At 39.5% G+C, this 21414-nt stretch overlaps 1 protein-coding gene across 3 annotated transcripts in view; it reads left to right on the top strand.

Moving 5' to 3' along the window:
- The window catches only part of LOC126481650 (peripheral plasma membrane protein CASK), a 650466-nt gene that overhangs the window by 588626 nt on the left and 40426 nt on the right, over positions 1–21414 (top strand). For all 3 annotated transcript variants that reach the window (XM_050105580.1, XM_050105572.1, XM_050105588.1), the window contains one exon: positions 16137–16256. In XM_050105580.1, coding sequence (XP_049961537.1) covers positions 16137–16256 — 120 coding nt within the window. The remainder of the gene's footprint in view (positions 1–16136; positions 16257–21414) is intronic.

Below are 21414 nucleotides of genomic sequence, written 5' to 3' on the forward strand. Positions count from 1 at the left end.
TGATCAATGTTTCCGAAAACCATGCTGGTTGGCATTGAGGAGATCATTCTGTTCAAGATACGTCATTGTGTTTGAGCTCGGAATATGATCTAAGATTCTACAACAAATCAATGTCAAGAATATTGGATGATAGTTTTGTGGATCATTTCTACAACCCTTCTTGTAGATGGATGTGACCTGTGACTTTTTCCATTATCTGGGCAAGTTCCCCCTCCCCCAAGGGACCTACAATAGATAATGGTTAGAAGAGGGGCTATCTTAGCCACAAATTCAGTGTAGAATCTGGCAGGGATTCCATTGAGGTCTGCAGCTTTGTTCAGTTTTAACTATTTCAGCTGTTTCTCAACACCAATGACACTAATACTTATTTCATTCATCTTTGCAGTGGCACAAGGATTAAATTGGGGCAATTCTCATGGGTTTCCGTTGGTAAAGGAATATTCAAAAACAGAGTTAAGCATTTCAGCTTTTTCTTTGCTACCCTCAATTTCAGTTCCTGTCTCATTCACAAGGGACTGGACACAAACTTTGGTGCCAACAGCCTGTACATATGACCATAATTTCTTTGGATTTTGTAAATGTCATTCGACAATTTTCTACTATGGTAGTCATTGACGGCATCACACATTGCTCTCTTGATGGCCAAAGACATTTCATTCAGCATCTATCTATCTGTAGCCCTTTGTTTTTTTTACACCTATTATTTAGTAATTTCTGTTTCTTTAGAGGTTTCTTTACAGTGACTGTGTACCATGGAGGTTCCCTCCCATTATGACCTGTTCTACTAGGCACATATCTATACAGTGCATGGTAAACTATTCTTTTAAACTTGAGCCGGGGTTCCTCTACATGCTCCCGACCAGTGCTGAAAGCTCCAAGTTCCTCATTGATATATGAATACATATCTTACTGCTTGTTTTAGTTGCCCTTTGTACTTTGGTTATCATTGTTGCCACAACTGCGTCATGGTCATTGATACCATTTGCGATGTGGATGTCCTCAAAGTGGGCAGGTCCATTTGTTGCCATTATATCCAATATATTTCCATCATGAGTGGGATTCCTAACTACCTGTTCTAGGCAGTTTTCAGAGAAGGCATTTTGTAAAGTTTCACATAGTGTCTTATCACGCCCACCACTAACATAATTGTAACGTAACACTCCTGAAAACACCCAAAAAAATTGTTTTGCTCCATTTTTTGGCGTCAGCAGTGTATATCTGAATAAATAACTGCAACAAATTGCCCAAATTTTAATGGTATATTCTCTAGGCATTTTTTCAGAAGGACCATCTTCCTGTTTTCAAAAATCTCTATCAGTTACTGAGAAACACTGCAAAAACGTGGTTTTGGATTGCCAGAACTGAGTCCCAGATTCCAAGATGGCTAATACACAGGGCAAAGGGCTGAAATTTTACAATATATTCTTAAGGTCCAGATCTCGAACAACCTTGAAAATTTTCTTGATATCTTTATCCATTTTGGGGATATGGTGGTTCCAAGTTAGCCTACTTGTAGGTGTAAAATACACATCTAAAGTCCAGTGTTAGGTAGCATGGAGAAATGTGCTGTAAAGTACCCCTGTCGTCATCAGAAGCCCATGTTTTAGTTCTGAAGCACAGGCAAATTTTTGGCATGTAAAATCTGGCCTGAGATGTAAAATAATTAGTTTTGTGTTATTTCAGTTTCACAAAAGTAAACTGTGAAAAATTTGCTGATCCATAAAGTTCTCTTCATATGAGTGACATGCTCTGCTGTAGCAGGGAAAAGAAGGGAACCAATAGAAAAATGCTCCTATCAGAACACAGAAAAGGCAAATATGCTCCTGTTTAAATTAAAACACCCTGGCTGAAAAATGGATTATCAGCTGCCCCATTTTACTTTCCTCCAAATCTTTAACAATGTTCCCAAAAATTTTGGTATGCAAACTTATTTACCCATTTTTAAGTTGAGAGGGAACATGCAAGTAGCAGTGGGAAGGAGATGGAAAAGTAATATATACTGTCAGATAGTAGACACTGGTTGTGGTATAGAAAGAGCAAAGTAGACAGTGGCAGTGTCAGAGAAAGAGAAGGACACAGTGGCAGTGGAACATAGTTGACAGTGACAGAACAATGCTAGGAAAAGAGCGAAGAAGACAGTGGGAGAGGAATAAAGAGAAGGAGAAAGTTGATTTGGGTGAGAGAAAGTGATAATGAGAAACATAATCTATGACAATGACAACAAGGAAGAAAGAGTTAGTGAAGTGGGAAGGAATGAGTAGAAGAGTAGCAGTAAGATAGAGCAAGAGGAAGACAGGGGCAGTGGGAGGAGACAGTAGTAGTAGTAGTAGTAGTAGGACAGAATGAAGGAGACTGTGGCTGTGAGACAGGAGACATGTCTACACATGTAGTATTGGCTGCTTAGGCTCTCTAGTTGTGGTAAAGAACTGGCTGTCAATTGTGTTAACTGCTGATTTTGCCAGTGGCTGGATTCCTAACCCCTAATCGCGGGCCCTTAAATCTGAAAGGTTCACTGAAGACATTTATTATCTTGATGGATTATAAGGTCCCCTTCCTGACACTTTATAGACTACTGTAAAAGTGATACAATCATGTGCTTATCATTTTTTCTTTAGTTCAAACTTTTCAGCGGTTGACAGGAGTACCTGTGTATTCAGCTCCATCAGAATTTATGTAATATTGTACCCATCAACATAACAGCAAACAGTTTAAAAAATGAATAGACATTTCTTTCTTATAATATACTGAGATTCGTTATTGATGATACTCATCTCTGAGACTTAACTGTATAGATTATTGTGAAATTTAAAGAGTATTGGAAAATGTCACTGATTTAGAGTGATTTATTGAGACGGAAAGAACTACGATAACATTATTATTCAAGTAGACAATCATTTTTATTTATATAGTGGAAAACACTTTGAACACCAAAAATAAAAAGTACAAGACAGTAAACGAAATACAAACAAATAAAATATGCAGTGAAAAGAAGGAAAATTGTGCAATTTTGTGTTCAAACAAAGAAAAGTTAATTGGAATTTTGTACATGTAAAATAGTTGGATGAGTGAAGACTATGGTACTAAATTATGAGAGATGCTAAAAATTCCTCTTGAATGTACACAAAGAAATCATGTCTTTGTGAAGGAAATCTGTAGCTATCAAACTGCCTTCATTTATTAGCACACATATTCTCTTTTCTGTTTGTAATAGCAAAAACTGAAGTTTCTTTTAATTCTTCATTTGAAATATCTGTGAAGAAATATGTAGACATTTCTGCTTGTTTATGTTTTTTAACATGAAGAAATAATAATCTGCATCCTCCTCCTTGACATTTTTCTCGTTTGAAATTGGAGCTATTAAATATCATCTCTTGCCGTTTTGTTATAGTCATATCATGGTACAAGTTATGTATTGCACTGGTATGTTTTGAAACTTCTTAATTAAATTTGTACTTAAACTGGTGAGTGACTTTGACTATACTGTCTCTTTGCTATTCTTTATCATTTCAACACTGACCTACAGAATTTGCCCTGACAAACAGAACTCAAACTTTTCCTATTCATTAATTACTCACAATATTCAAGGATAACATGATCTGACTGCTTTACAATTGATAACCTGACTTCAAATAAATAATACAAAAGAATGGCCCTGAATAAGAAGAAATCCTAACAATAACCCATCCATTTCAGAAGTCATTTACCTCACAGAAATCTTCATTACCTGAACTACAGCAATGCCACAAGCACTAATACTGCCAGCTCAATAAAAGATCCTAACTACTGAAGGCTCTAACTACTAATAGGCATGTGGTTAGCAAAGGAAAGATTTTGTTGGAAAGCATACAATATATTTTTACTTTAATAATGTGACATCCAGTTAAAAAATATATATATTTATACATAATCGTCCATGACATCCAGTTCCAAAAATTATATAATCATGAATAATGTTCAGTCTCCAAATCAGACACGTCCAGATCATCCGCTTTCACTAACACTTCAAACCTTTAACCTCCATTAGTGCTAGCTACTCACCTCCAACCTCAGTCACTGCTGGCTGTTCACCTCCAACAGCTATCACCGCTGACTGTTAACTTCAAACTGCTAGTCCGACCAGCCACAGAGTCTCTTACAATGTGTGCACAGTGCTGTTAGACTTATTAATGCAGTCTATCGCACTGCCAACTTACAGACACATAAACAGGCTACTTACAGTTTATGGTGACAATTGAGAAATTTTGTGTTTTGTGTGTACATTCATGTGTACTATTTTATCTCTTGGCCATGTCAAGATTTTTGAATCAAGTATGTCTGAATTGTGACTGGCACAGTTTCTTTATCTTTTTCTTTTGTTATTTCCTACAAAAAATTCTGATGCTTTATGCAGACATGTGATGTGTTACTTTAGTTTCAGTGTGTGTTGCAAAAATATTCAGGATGAGTCACACACAGGATTAAACACATTTCACTGTTAGAAATAGTTAAGAGGATAACTGGAGAGGTTTATACATAGCATTAAGGAGTCCAATGACAGTACATGCCCCCCCCCCCCCTCCTCCTCCTCCAATCTCTCTCTCTCTCTCTCTCTCTCTCTCTCTCTCTCTCTCTCCTCTCTCTCCTCTCTCTCTCTCTCTGTGTGTGTGTGTGTGTGTGTGTGTGTGTGTGTGAGAGAGAGAGAGAGAGAGAGAGAGAGAGAGAGAGAGAGAGAGGAGGGGGGGGGGGGTCAGCATAAGATCTGATACTGTAGCTTCTCATTCTGTCACTGCCTTGACAATGTGTCATACATCCCTTGTGAAAAATAATCATACTGCCAAGATAAATACACCCTGACAGGTCTCACTGCTGCAAATGGACCCATCCTGGAGCATTTGCTGTTGCATTTGGGGCAATGCCCTTCAGTAGTTGTAGAGTGAATCTAGCAGCCTCAGACATTGCACCATATCAGCTCTATCCAACATTTCCTTTAGCATTGGCAGGTCTCGATAGTGGTACATGTACAGCGTGGTGCATGCTGCATCACCCACATACGTAGCTCAATAGTGCTTTTCTAGGAATGCTTTGTTGGAATCACAAGTGAAATAGATGAATGTTTGATAGACCCTTCTTGAGTGTCGTCCCCCTAGTTCTTCTGATTTAGTAGTGTTGGATTTCAGTCTGTGGAACCTGGAAATACTCCTCTTATTTCGTTTTTCAGAAGATTGTACTGACAGCCTATGTCTAGACGAAATGAAAATGTATAGGAACTATGGTACGCACCACCTCACAAGAAAGTGCAATAGTAATTGTTATGTGATTCGTTGCCAAATAGTCTGGTATCTTTGGTTGTATTGAAATAAAACTTATTTACTGCATTCTGGACCGTTGTGTTCATTACAAATACAAGTCTCACTGCTGACTGAAGTTCATTTCAGGCCACATGAGTGACATGACCTTGCAACAGTGACGGCATGCATACTGCTTGTCCTGCCAGCAGTAGAGTAATTCATGTAAAAATGATTTTGCAAATCGCAGAAAAATGGTTCCAGTATTGTAGATACTGACTATACTTCTCTGGAAGGTTGAGGGTTAGGCTGACAATTGTTATGAGCAGGGTTAGGATTTTTAGGTGCACACCTTTTTCTTGGGGTAAATTAAAGCTGTTTGGGAAAACATCACAGAGTGAAGTTTTTGTTTCTAGTTGTGAAAAGATGCATTTTTTTTCACACACCTTTCTCCTGTTTTTGGGACTTCATCCCTTTCTCCTCTAACCATTCCCATAATCCCCTTTGTCCCCCTTAAATTTAGTTCCAGTTTATTCTATAATATTTCTAATTAATACAAAATATTTGACTTTCAATTAACGTCTCCTCAGCTTCCTGTGTATATGCGAACATTAAGCCCATCTGTTTCAGTAAATGCCGCGTGGGGAGTTGAAAGCGCACTTGCAACAATGGTAAATAATTGTGTGTTCGACAAAACATCTTTCTCTCACTTTACCACACTAATGTGGTTGACAATGAGTGATTCTATCCCACCAGTACGAGTAACCTGCTGTTCGTGAATGTCAGTTTGTTACTGTGAGAGACATGACCTTTTCATGTGGAAGCAGAGGTTCGTCATGCAGAGACGACAGTTACTGCACCCGCGTAGTTCTGAGAATTGAGACTGGGTCATGCTCAAAGATACTATAAATCGCTGAGACTGCAGGTCCAGCAAGAACGAGAACATTTTTGTAATTTTTTCAATGTTATAGAAGAGAGTGTGGACATCAAGTGAGCAAGTGGGTGCAAAGTATTGTGTGACAGTTGCATTGAGTTAGCAAGTGAACTTGTGTTAGAGCTTTGTTACATTACTAAACAAGTATACTACTAGATTCTACCATGCCAGAGATGTCCAGTGTCCGATTTATTATTCTGGCTCAGGAATTCAAACAAGATTTCATACACACTCGTGGAACTGTACGCAATGTTCTATTTGCAATTCAGGAATTTTGTTAGATGAAAAACACCACCAAAATCACATCAAACAACATATTTCCAGCTCTGAGCATAAAATGAATAGACTCTTCAAGCAAACAAATTGTGGCAACCTCTGTTACGATATGTGTTTCAACAGAGTTCCTCAAAAGCTCAGAATTTGAAGGAATTAAACATTGGTTTGAGTGCAGCTCTTACACAGGCAGGAATTCCATGCAGTAAGGTGGACCATCCAGCCTTCAAGGATTTCTAGAAAAATACACAAAGATGTTAATGCCTGATGAGAGTACTGTAAGAAAAAACTACGTGGAACCTGTTTACCAAGAGCCGGCTGTTGTACCCGAGTGGTTCTAGGTGCTTCAGTCTGGAACCGTGTGACCGCTATGGTCGCAGGTTCAAATCCTGCCTCGGTCATGGATGTGTGTGATGTCCTTAGGTTAGTTAGGTTTAAGTAGTTCTAAGTTCCAGGGGACTGATTACCTCAGATGTTAAGTCCCACAGTGCTCAGAGCCATTTGAACCATTTTGTTTACCAAGAAACCATACAAAGAAACCAAGAAACCATACAAAGAATCAAGGAGAAAATGTCTGATTGCGATGTGGGAATCATTGTGGATGAAACCATAGACTCAATGGAATGATATGTTTTGAACATTTTAGTTTTTCCTTAGCAGAGGAGAAAGTTAAGCCCATGTTGTTAAAAATGTATGAGCTACAGAAAGCCAAAACCATTACAGTAATGCAATCAATTATAGACTTCTGCCAAAAACTCTGGCCTACTGGTACTGAGTTCGGAAAACTACTTCTTGTGGTTATGGACCATGCTCCATACACGGTTTCAGCCGTTAACCAATTGAAACCATTATTGTTTAAGTTGGAGCATGTGACATGCTTGGTTCATGGCCTTCGTAGGGTTTGTGAATCAATAAAGAAGGAATACGACATAGCTAATCAATTCATCTCTGCCCTGAAGAAGATTGTACTGAAAGCTCCTAGCCGTGTCATTGCCTAAGAAGCCTGCCCCTTCCAAATTTCCTGGTCATTTAGGGATCTTGGATTGAGTTTGCTGCCATGTTGTGTGAGAATTTTAACACTGTCTGTTATGGGAGAAAATACATAATTTGCAGAGAGAAGTATATTGTGTTCATAGTTAGCAGTGCCCGACTGCAGCTATTAAACGACAGGAAGAATGAGGTCTGGAAAAGGAAAAACAACGGGATATTGTTACTTCTGTGAGTGAGCAGTTAGATGGCTTTGCGAAAGACAAACTTGAGTATAGTCTTCAGAAGAATCAAGAAATTGAGGAATTTGTCACATCTGTAGATGTAGCATTTGGTCAAGGTGTTGGTGGTGCAACACTTTCTGTTTCCACCAGTATATTATTCACACATGCAGTAGATCAACCAAAGGAACTTTGGTTTAGTCTTCTGATAACTATATTAATAAGTGGAAACAATATTTCTTTACATAACAACATGGAAATAGTTCAGTGACAGATTGTTGGAATCAGTTGTTAGTGTTGACAAAGCAGTCGTCTTCAACATTATTCACAAGTTTATATGTGGGTAAATATTATTGAAAATTATATCTGAAGGTGATATAATTGGATAGATAAAAAAATCTATTCACCGAGCAGTGGCAGGAGAAAACACACTATATAGTTAAGAAAATGTGCACACTTTCAGATCCATTGGCTCCTTTTTCTGGTAAAATGGTTGAAGGGGAAGGAAGAGGAATGAAGAAAAGGACTTGTGAGGCTCTCCCTTCCCCTTAAACCCTTTCACCAAGAGGAGGAGCACTGGCTTTGAAAGCTTGTACATTTCTTTAACTTTTATGTGTGTTTTCTCCTGCTACTACATAGTGAGTGGATTTTTCGTTGCTCCACTTATGTTTTCAGAAGTTGATTGCTGTTGTTGATATACACTCCTGGAAATTGAAATAAGAACACCGTGAATTCATTGTCCCAGGAAGGGGAAACTTTATTGACACATTCCTGGGGTCAGATACATCACATGATCACACTGACAGAACCACAGGCACATAGACACAGGCAACAGAGCATGCACAATGTCGGCACTAGTGCAGTGTATATCCACCTTTCACAGCAATGCAGGCAGCTATTCTCCCATGGAGACGATCGTAGAGATGCTGGATGTAGTCCTGTGGAACGGCTTGCCATGCCATTTCCACCTGGCGCCTCAGTTGGACCAGCGTTCGTGCTGGACGTGCAGACCGCGTGAGACGACGCTTCATCCAGTCCCAAACATGCTCAATGGGGGACAGATCCGGAGATCTTGCTGGCCAGGGTAGTTGACTTACACCTTGTAGAGCACGTTGGGTGGCACGGGATACATGCGGACGTGCATTGTCCTGTTGGAACAGCAAGTTCCCTTGCCGGTCTACGAAAGGTAGAACGATGGGTTCGATGACGGTTTGGATGTACCGTGCACTATTCAGTGTCCCCTCGACGATCACCAGTGGTGTACGGCCAGTGTAGGAGATCGCTCCCCACACCATGATGCCGGGTGTTGGCCCTGTGTGCCTCGGTCGTATGCAGTCCTGATTGTGGCGCTCACCTGCACGGCGCCAAACACGCATACGACCATCATTGGCACCAAGGCAGAAGCGACTCTCATCGCTGAAGACGACACGTCTCCATTCGTCCCTTCATTCACGCCTGTCGCGACACCACTGGAGGCGGGCTGCACGATGTTGGGGCGTGAGCGGAAGACGGCCTAACGGTGTGCGGGACCGTAGCCCAGCTTCATGGAGACGGTTGCGAATGGTCCTCGCCGATACCCCAGGAGCAACAGTGTCCCTAATTTGCTGGGAAGTGGCGGTGCGGTCCCCTACGGCACTGCGTAGGATCCTACGGTCTTGGCGTGCATCCGTGCGTCGCTGCGGTCCGGTCCCAGGTCGACGGGCACGTGCACCTTCCGCCGACCACTGGTGACAACATCGATGTACTGTGGAGACCTCACGCCCCACGTGTTGAGCAATTCGGCGGTACGTCCACCCGGCCTCCCGCATGCCCACTATACGCCCTCGCTCAAAGTCCGTCAACTGCACATACGGTTCACGTCCACGCTGTCGTGGCATGCTACCAGTGTTAAAGACTGCGATGGAGCTCCGTATGCCACGGCAAACTGGCTGACACTGACGGCGGCGGTGCACAAATGCTGCGCAGCTAGCGCCATTCGACGGCCAACACCGCGGTTCCTGGTGTGTCCGCTGTGCCGTGCGTGTGATCATTGCTTGTACAGCCCTCTCGCAGTGTCCGGAGCAAGTATGGTGGGTCTGACACACCGGTGTCAATGTGTTCTTTTTTCCATTTCCAGGAGTGTATTAGATGCTAAGGTGGGATTTACCTATGTTTATTTTCTGGTATTTGATCAAGCTCCCATTAATAGATACTAAAACTTGCAGCTCGTGTTGATATACTTATCGTAGTTCATATAGTTTTGCTCAGAGTTTCAGATCATTGCATAGTTTGATGTCTTAGGTCATACTGAGGTTTGAATAATAAACAAAAATAGACTGTTTCTTTATTTGTTATTCTCAGCACAAACAAGAACATGTATCTGATGCACCCCAATACAGCTTCTATCAGTGTTTTGCTTAAACTATTAATACAGTGCCATCTGAAGTAACTCACAGCTCTAGCTGTCACACCAAGCACTACCTGTCATTCCTGCCATTCTGCTGAGCCTTCTTCAGCCGAGGTGCTTCTTTTGTAATGGTAGCCTGTTATGTCATTCGTATGGAGTCAACCAGCCTATTCATCACAATTACAAAATGACTTTTGATTGAAATTATCTTTTACAAAAATTCAGAGTACATTGTAGGCTAAATTTATGGAAGATTCAGTGCACCAAAATAAAAATTCCTCACAGATGGCCAGATAGAAAATCATTAGTAATATGTTGATCAAATGGGATTGGGGTAGGGACAAAAAGGCTAGAAAAAGTATCAATAAATAGACTGAGCAGTACTCTCGTACCATACAGAGCTTAGTTAGATTAGTTTGTTTTACTATTCCCAGCTAAACTTTTGCATATCACTAAGAATAAGAGTGATTCTGACTTCCAATAAAAATTAGGAATGTTTGGCATAATTGATGTAAAGGCAACTAAACGCAAAATCTTGAATCGCACACTGAGAGCTGGTAGTGTAAATATAACCGAAATGACTGGTATGAAAGGAAACCAATAATTACAAGCAATTTCAGCTGTTATTTTACATTAAAACTAACTTCCACTGCGTGAAAATTCGTGTTATTTTGAACTGAGAAATTTGTCAGAAGCAATCGGTTGGATGTACATCAAGTGTCTCCAGTCCATGTTAGATGGACAAAAAGATTGAAGAATTTTATGACAAGGATAGCTCAAAGCGGCATATTTTGTGGAACTCATGGTTGTTTCCATTTTGAATCAGTATTTCGTGATGCTACCTACCCTTGACAGACAAGAGGAACAACATATGCTCAAAATCAGAAGCTAGGAGATATGAGAATGCAGAATACAGTTGGAAAATTACAATAAAGAACAATGTAAAATCGCACATTAAAGATGACATAATAATGAACTTTTCTTTACTTATTTAAAGAGAAAAAGACAAACAGGAAGCATGGAATCATAAATAGGAAAAAAAAAGAAAAAAAAACATTTTGTTGAAAGAGTGTGAGATATTCCAAATCACTGATTTTAGTTGGGGTGTTTCATTATGTTACATGCAGGGGATGGGAAAAAAAGAAGAAGAAAAATGGTGAGAAATGGATGCTTCAACATAAATGCAGATGCTAGCCAAGCCTGCAGCTTGCACTGTTGTACTTGACTATGAAAAGCACCTGTGAAATGTCCTCAGCATGTTGCAAGTCTTTGTTGTGGCTAGAGCAGAGTTCTGTGTTATCATGACTCCATTATATTGGAGCTAAGTGAATTCAAATGTGGGAAAATTATTGATGCTTTTGTGGTTGGCCTTCCATAACCAAGGCAGCCAAAGTGTTTATTTTACAAGAGATACTGTACTGAATATTTGTGCCCCATGCAGTGAAAGAGAAGAAACATTGTCCAGTAAGTCACACCATGGATGAAAGTGTGTGTTGAATGATCATGACAGGTGGGAATTGAAGCAAATTGTGTCTAAAAATAAAGAGTGTGGCAGCTGCAAAAATCACTAAAAACTGAATGTTACACTCACAAACTCTGTCAGCACCAAAGCAACAAGGAAAAAGGGTGACCCAGAAATCCAAACCACTCATCAGTGAGGCAAATGCTCGTAACATGAAAACAAAGTGCTGAAGCCATAAAACCTGGACTATGGAAGAATGTTACTTGGTCGAATGAGTCTTGTTTCATACTGTTTCTTGTGAAACTTTGCAGGGGTTCAGTGATGATTTGGGCAGCTATATAGTGGTGTTCCACAAACCTCATTGGTATTCTGCAAGATAATATTACTGTCAAGGATTAAATGAACATTTTGGCTGACAAGGCCCATCCCATTGTATAGTATTTTTTCCCAATGGTGGCACTGTGTTCCAGGAAGATAGGGCCACTGTTCACACAGTTCACATAGTCCAGATCTGGTTTTGTGATTATGAGGATGAATTGTCGGATCTTCCCAGGCCACCACAGTCACTGGATCCCAGTATTATTGAGCCTGTGTTGTCCACTTTGGAGAGAAGATTGCATGATCACTATCCATCTCTATCCTCGTTATCTACACTTGTCACTATTTTCGAGGAAGAATGCTATAAGATTCCCTTGGAAATCATACAGGACCTTCATTTATCCATGAATGGAGGCTGTTTTGAATGGCAATGATTTTCCTACACCATTACAGGCATGGTCATTTATTGTGTTTTCAATGTTCCCACATTTTTATCCGTCCACTTTATGTCACTGGATGAAAGTTCGTTTTCATGTGTCAACATCAGACTAACCGGGGAAGGGAAAAGAAAACCCTCAGCCTGCACAAAGTACATGCACAATGTTCTAAAATATAATGGCCTTACAAGCAATTGTCACTGCTTAAACTCTTTTTTTCCAATGAGTACTATTTTGTGTTTCAGGAATGAGTACAGTGATATGTCTATGCATGAGATGCATGTTGATTGTTCAGGCTGTATCCCAATAACTGACCTATAGGATAAGATCCTCAAATTATGCATTATACCCACTTTCTTCTTGGCAACCCCCCTCCGCCACAACTACTTCTGCTGTCCCTGCCCTGACCTCTCGCTTCTCTGTCTGCCTCCCCTTCTCTCTCTCTCTCTCTCTCTCCCTCTCTCTCTCTCTCTCCTTCTCTCTCTCTCTCTCTCTCTCCCCCCCCCCTTCCCTCCCCCTCTCCCTCACACACACACACACACACACACACACACACACACACCTGCTACATTCTTCCATTGTTCTTTTTCTTTTTTGACTGGGGTTAATAGTCTTGTAATTAACAGATGAAATGGAGCATGAATGCAATGAGTGTGATAGTGCTCACCATTCACAAAGTAACCACTGTGATCTGTCAAAAGAATCATAAAGTCTTTGTCTACAATAAGGTTGGTCGGGTTGTGACCTGTGTGGAGGGTGTATATAACTGACATTTCAGCTGTTGTAAGACTGATGGTATTGGAAAGGATATTTGGAAGAAAGATGAGGCAAGTTTACAAATGAGGATTCCTGAAAGGTAATTAACTCACATGGGTGGGAATTTGAAGATTCATGGTTGGTTGAAAATACAAACTGTATTACTCAAGGTTTGTGGGGCTGTGGATTGGTTTTGATCTGTGGTGTGGATGTGAAAGTAGTGTTTCTTGTATGTTGAGTGGGTAAAGAGAGTATGCTTCTGATTAATCCAGCACAATTGAATTCTGTGAAGAAATTGAAGATGGGGTCTTTCGACAAAAATGAAGGGATTTATAAGTCCACTAGACTGTTTAGTTCCATAGTATGTAAGTTGCTTTTTGGTTCTTGGGGAGGAGAAAGGAAGGGTTGGTCTGTGGCAAGTAATCATGTTCTGAAGCAGGAATATGAAGACAGAAAGTTGGATAATTAGATACTTTCTTGAAGTATTTTCAGAACATTGCTCCGATTTTTGAAGGGTGAAGGTTCCATTCAGAAGATATGGGTGTATATGTTTGGAATAACAATAGAGGTGTATCTCTTATAGGGATACTGTGTCATAACAGTCTGTTTCTGTTGTGTTAATGTGGTAAGTATAAAACATGTTCATGATTTTTTTAAATATGCAGAATAATGATTGAAAACTGTGGAACAATAAGAGCAGTATTTCACGAATTATGGAAATCAAGGAAAATAAGACATGACAACAAGGTACAATAGAATATTTAAGAAACAAAACAGACAAAAATAGGCAACTCTTAGACACACAGACCAGACTACAAGCCAGAATGAATAAATATTGAAGATAATAACATTTAAATAAATAAAATAACTCAGCTACGATGAGCATATAAAAATAATGACCATTACATTAGTGGGATACTTATTTTTAAAATAGCTAGTACTTGAATATGAAATTCTTACTTAATATTCTAGAGCTTGGATGTGAAATTAAAGTTTATTTTACAGAAAATGACATCCTATCTTGCTATTGTATTTCATATAATTAATATGATAAATCATTCTGATCTTCTGCCTTGATAATAATAATAACAATAATAAATGGTTTATTTGTCCATAATAACTTTTACAACAGCTGTTTAACATATGAACAATAGTAAGAGTTTAAAAATAAAGATAAATTATACACAACAACATTAAAAATTCTTGATTGAGTACAAACATTTATCAATTAATAGTTGCTTTAATTTTGTCTTAAATATGTTTCCATTAAACAGTTTTATAGCATTTGGCAGTCTGTTATAAAATGTCTTCCATCAGAAAATGGACTATGATCTGTTGCTCTTTTATTACTAAATTTTATGTGGTAATTCTGTCTTTTTTTTGTGTTATAATAATGGATTTCAATATTGATTATACTATATTTTCTCCTTTTTGTGCACTAATATACACCACAGTAATGGCTTAATGATACCCATCATTAGAATATCATTTGTTGTGCTACATTACAAAGTATTAGACGTGGTCATCTTATCATTATTTTTATGCCTTTGATATCACTTTTCACTATTGGGTATTCACATAAATCTCATGTATGGTTGTAATGTAGCTGGATGGTAAAACTTACTGTTTAGTATTTTTTCTTGTAGTGGAATTCCATATGCACAGCTTAATATCAGACCATCACTGTTAATGTATGCAACAAGTAGTATTTTAAATGGACACCGGATGAGAAATACCATTGTAACAAGAGATGAAAACAGGGAACACTCTATTTATGTAAATTCCTGTGTGGTTCCCCTAAAGTGATTAAGGCCATTGCCATTATTGTTGTCTTGAATGGTCAGTTTCATTATCCAACAATAATTGTTGACATAACATTAAATCGTAATCTTGGTACCTTTAGTTGGAGATTTTCCTTTCTATTTTTCCTTTTACCTTTTAAATTTCTCTGTCATAATTTAAGAAAATAAAATGTCCTGCAAAATATGCAGAAAAACTTTGTAGACGCTGGGAAGCATGAAAGAGGCAAAGGTGGAAGCGAAGCTGTGAGGGCGCGTCATGAATCAGCCCTGGATAGCTCAGATAGTAGAGTATTTGTCCGCAAAAGGCAAAGGTTTTGAATTCGAGTTTCATTTGGCAAACAGTTTTCATCTGCTAGAAGGTTTTGACCTAAAGTATGTTAATACAGACACAAGCATAATGCAAAAGATTTATAAATATATACTGTTCATTGCTAAACCATACCATTTATGTTTTATACATAAGGAAAACAAGTAATATGTAGTTATCGGTATGATTTAGTTGAGTAACCAATGGAATTATAAATTTCTCTCAGATAGCATGCTCTTTAGTATTCTCGTTAACCATCTGCAACTTGTAAATTCATTTTCTTAATGTTATGATCATCACTTGTTTTCAATTTTTGGACTATCATCTATATATAATTCTAATGCCGTAATTACAGATAATTATTATGCAGCTACTATAAATAATGATCTTTTTTGAGATTGTATTTTTGATGCTGTTGTCTTCTCTGTAATTATTTGCTGGATAGTAGGAGTACACTGGCAGCTAGACAACACTCAGAAGTCACAGAAGAGAAGAAAATAACAAAGAGCATAGAAGTTAACATATTAGATACTTGAAGTTTAAAGGAAAGGCTGGGGATGGGGAGAGGAAGGTGGAAACGACATCAGAGCAGGAACAGTACTTTTTCATGTGTAAAGTCAAACAATGGAAAATCCAGGAAGGAATGTAACAATATAACGAAAAGGGTAGTTGCTAATCAGTTTGATGTTGTTTGTTTATTTCATGCATTATTGTGAGATGAACAAAGCAGCATATAAATCGTATGTTCGTACACCACAGTGTCAGACATTCTGAAGCAATTTCTGAACCTAGCCTTGAGTTCTGAGTGTTTTATGTTTATAATATGCAATATATGTTACAGTTCTGTTTGTATCAATGTTTCGTGAAGCATGAAAATTGTCAACGTTACACCGTAAGAAGTAACTCGTGAAAAAAGTGAATTGTAGCTGTCATTTGACTTTTGGTTAGTAAATGCATTCTCATAATATTTGTATTTTCCTTATTTGCAGTGAATTGCTCAATATTTGGCCGCAAGAAAAAGCAATACAAGGACAAATACCTTGCCAAGCATAATGCAGTGTTTGACCAATTAGATTTGGTTACCTATGAAGAAGTTGTTAAACTACCATGTAAGTACAGAGTTACAGTAGTGTCAAGTTGTGCTTTATTAGCAGATAACAGTTCTTGCAATTCTGTTTGATTTGAAAATGATTTAAGAATTTGTTTATCCGTTAGCTGGAGGAAGTTAAATGAGGTGTAAAATACGAGCCAAAAATAAATATCTGCATAATACCACTAGAGTGATGTACAGTGCACTGGGCACACTAACATTAAAAATATATCTAAAAACAAATATGATGAGACTTACCAAACAAAAGCGCTGGCAGGTCGATAGACACACAAACAAACACAAACATACACACAAAATTCAAGCTTTCGCAACAAACGGTTGCTTCATCAGGAAAGAGGGAAGGAGAGGGAATGACAAAAGGATGTGGGTTTTAAGGGAGAGGGTAAGGAGTCATTCCAATCCCGGGAGTGGAAAGACTTACCTTAGGGGGAAAAAAGGACAGGTATACACTCACTCGCGCGCGCGCGCACACACACACACACACACACACACACACACACACACACACACACACACACCCATCCGCACATTCACAGACACAAGCAGACATTTGTAAAGGCAAAGAGTTTGGGCAGGGATGTCAGTCGAAGCGGAAGTAAAGAGGCAAAGATGTTGTTGAAAGACAGGTGAGGTATGAGTGGCGGCAACTTGAAATTAGCGGAGATTGAGGTCTGGCGGATAACGAGAAGAGAGGATATACTGAAGGGCAAGTTCCCATCTCCGGAGCTCTGACAGGTTGGTGTTAGTGGGAAGTATCCAGATAACCCGGACGGCGTAACACTGTACCAAGATGTGCTGGCCGTGCACCAAGGCATGTTTAGCCACAGGGTGATCCTCATTACCAACAAACACTGTCTGCCTGTGTCCATTCATGCGAATGGGCAGTTTGTTGCTGGCCATTCCCACATAGGAAGCTTCACAGTGTAGGCAGGTCAGTTGGTAAATCACGTGGGTGCTTTCACATGTGGCTCTGCCTTTGATCGTGTACACCTTCCGTGTTACAGGACTGGAGTAGGTGGTGGTGGGAGGGTGCATGGGACAAGTTTTACACTGGGGGCGGTTACAAGGGTAGGAGCCAGAGGGTAGGGAAGGTGGTTGGGGGATTTCATAGGGATGAACTAAGAGGTTATGAAGGTTAGGTGGACGGCGGAAAGACACTCTTGGTGGAGTGGGGAGGATTTCATGAAGGATGGATCTCATTTCAGGGCAGGATTTGAGGAAGTCGTATCCCTGCTGGAGAGCCACATTCAGAGTCTGGTCCAGTGCCGGAAAGTATCCTGTCACAAGTGGGGCACTTTTGGGGTTCTTTTGTGGGAGGTTCTGGGTTTGAAGGGATGAGGAAGTGGCTCTGGTTATTTGCTTCTGTACCAGGTCGGGAGGATAGTTGTGGGATGCGAAAGCTGTTTTCAGGTTGTTGGTGTAATGGTTCAGGGATTCCGGAGAGGAAATTCTGGAGTTCTTCTTCACTGTGAGTCCAGATCATGAAGATGTCATCAATAAATCTGTACCAAACTTTGGGTTTGCAGGCCTGGGTAACCAAGAAGGCTTCCTCTAAGCGACCCATGAATAGGTTGGTGTATGAGGGTGCCATCCTGGTACCCGTGGCTGTTCCCTTTAATTGTTGGTATGTCTGGCCTTCAAAAGTAAAGAAGTTGTGGGTCAGGATGAAGCTGGCTAAGGTAACGAGGAAAGAAGTTTTAGGTAGGGTGGCAGGTGATCGGCGTGAAAGGAAGTGCTCCATCGCAGCGAGGCCCTGGACGTGCAGAATATTTGTGTATAAGGAAGCGGCATCAATGGTTACAAGGATGGTTTCCGGGGGTAACAGACTGGGTAAGAATTCCAGGCGTTCGAGAAAGTGGTTGGTGTCTTTGATGAAGGATGGGAGATTGCATGTAATGGGTTGAAGGTGTTGATCTACGTAGGCAGAGATACGTTCTGTGGGGGCTTGGTAACCAGCTACAATGGGGCGGCCGGGATGATTGGGTTTGTGAATTTTAGGAAGAAGGTAGAAGGTAGGGGTGCGGGGTGTCGGTGGGGTCAGAGGGTTGATGGAGTCAGGTGAAAGGTTTTGTAGGGGGCCTAAGGTTCTGAGGATTCCTTGAAGCTCCGCCTGGACATCAGGAATGGGATTACCTTGGTAAACTTTGTATGTGGTGTTGTCTGAAAGCTGACACAGTCCCTCAGCCACATACTCCTGACGATCAAGTACCACTGTCGTGGAACCCTTGTCCGCCGGAAGAATGACGATGGAACGGTCAGCCTTCAGATCACGGATAGCTTGGGCTTCAGCAGTGGTGATGTTGGGAGTAGGATTAAGGTTTTTTATGAAGGATTAAGAGGCAAGGCTGGAAGTAAGAAATTCCTGGAAGGTTTGGAGGGGGTGATTTTGAGGAAGAGGAGGTGGGTCCCACTGTGACGGAGGACGGAACTGTTCCAGGCAGGGTTCAATTTGGATAGTGTCTTGGGGAGTTGGATACATCTCGGGAAATGGTGTTGTGTGTGTTTTTTTGTGCTCTTCGAAAGAACACGTTTTGATTCTGCAACCATTATCAGTCAAGACACAAAGGAACTGCACATGTAGCTGCTAGTGGGCATTGATTCATATCAATGGGGAAAATTAAAAATTTCTCCCCAACCGGGATTCAAACCTGGGTCCTCAATCAATCAAATTTTATTGTAGTTCAGCTCATAAAGCAATAGACAACGTCAAGATAACTTACATTTTTAACATAAATTACTAAATACAATTTAGTTTGGGTTACATAAGGCCATCCGCTAGATACAGTGTTGAAAGACAGTATTTTCAGTTTCAAAAAATTTGTCTACTGTGTAGAAAGGATTATTTACTAGTATCCTGTACAACGTAGCTTTGAAGATATTGACAGGTAACTCTTTTAAATCTGTACTTAACTTATTGTACAACTTAAGTCCAAGAACTAAATATGAATTCTGTGACTTGGATAGTCTTTGATATGGTACATCTAAACATGATTTGTTCCTGGTGTTATGGCTATGTACATCCCTTCTTAAAGATATATTTGAAATATTGTTCCTAACATACAATAGAACATTATAGATGTACAAGTTTATTACCGTCAGGCATTGCAATTTAACAAACAAGGGTTTACAGTGTTCTAACTTATCTGAGTCGGTTATTATTCTTACAAATTTTTTTTTGTAAAAGTAGAATGCCCTGTACATGACTGCTATTGCCCCACAATAAGATTCCATATGATATGATACTTTGAAAGAAAGCAAAATATGCTGATCTTATGTAACTATTAGGGACATGTCTTTTTAAGTTTCTAATTAATGATATGAATATAATAGAGGGAAAAATTCCACGTGCGAAAATTATATCTAAAAACAAAGATGATGTAACTTAGCAAACGAAAGCGCTGGCATGTTGACAGACACACAATTAAACACAAACAAACACACAAAATTCAAGCTTTTGCAACCAACGGTTGCTTCATCAGGAAAGAGGGAAGGAGAGGGAAATACGAAAGGATGTGGGTTTTAAGGGAGAGGGTAAGGAGTCATTCCAATCCCGGGAGCGGAAAGACTTACCTTAGGGGGAAAAAAGGACAGGTATACACTTGCGCGCACACACACACACACACATATCCATCCGCACATACACTGACGCAAGCAGACATTTGTAAAGGCAACTCTGAGACTTTTCTTTTTGCTCAGCAGATGTGAATGTGTTAAATATCTGAACTGAAACCATCACAGAATGGAAATGGTACGTTTCCGAACATTGGTTCCTATTCAAAATATTATGTACTCACTCCTCTCTACAAGTCCTAGAATATTGTAACAGGAATTTCCGAACATTCTGTATTATTTTCATAGGATACAAAGTATTTTCATTTTGTGAAGTGCCCAATTTTACATTTATGAACATTTAAAGCAAGTTGACAATCACTGCACCTCTTATAAATCTTATCAAGGTCTGATTGAATATTTGTACAGCTTTGTTCAGACTGTACTTCATTGTAGATAACAGTGTCTTCTGTGAAAAATTTGACATTACTATGAATATTATCCACAAGATCATTAATATACAATATGATCAGCAAGGGACCCAGATGCTGTGACAGTCACGGCAGTGGCCAAGGAGCCCTTCGACAAAAGCTCATGGATTTTAAGCTACTTGACACAAATAGAAGCCCAACAGAATTTTATCAGTATGTATAGCCCTGAACCCATGCATTTATCATAGATATTTGCAATTGCATTTATTTCTGTGTGTAGGTGGAATCAGCCCAAAATAGCACTGCACAGCTTGTGTTTTATGCAATGTCGATTATGAACAGAAAAAATTGTCCTTTTTCTCAATATGGACAATAAATTTTTAAAGGGAACTTGCTCCAACTTGTGTGCCAGTCTGCCACATGTTACACTGCCTCTCTGCTAATGCCATTCAGCACCACTGCTCGGTTGTTGCTGGCACACTGGTTTTCCTTCAAGTTTTGCTATTCCTGTTAACACATTTCATCAAACTAAATACCACACTAGACTAATTTGACAGAAATCCAGTATTGTGTTGGAGGAGAAAACAGTGATTTTGTTTTATAATGTTATGATAACCAGTGTCAATCAGTTTGGCCACATTTACATCAGAAATGTAGAAGAGTATGATAGTTATCATTGCCATCAGTTGGTATCCATTGTTACAATTCTTGTAGCAATGCATACTGTCTAAAGCTAATGATAGTTGCCATTGTGTCCTGTATTTTTAGATTTGACTATAGCCTAATTCTACTAAAACTGATAGCAGAAACTTAACAACAACAACAACAACAACAACAACAACAACATGATGATGATGTAGACTGCATTTTGTTCACAACAGAGACAAATTCTAGATCATTCTATTAAATTCCGCTTTACAACATATTTTGCTTGCAACAAGAAGTGAACCAACATTTTCAATTGAGACTGGGTATTATTGGAAACGTGTACAACGTAGGAAAATTGTAAAAGTTAACTGAAACAGTAGAGATGTTGTACCTGATGAGCCATAGGAAAGACATTCAGTACATTCTAAATATATGTGGTGGTGCAAAAATTGGAAACTGACATTTCTGCTGTTTTATAGGAGCTGATGAACGCGCTGCTGGAAATAAACATTGCCTGTAACCATAGTT

Source organism: Schistocerca serialis, chromosome 1 (assembly GCF_023864345.2).
Source record: "Schistocerca serialis cubense isolate TAMUIC-IGC-003099 chromosome 1, iqSchSeri2.2, whole genome shotgun sequence".
Lineage (NCBI taxonomy): Eukaryota > Metazoa > Arthropoda > Insecta > Orthoptera > Acrididae > Schistocerca > Schistocerca serialis.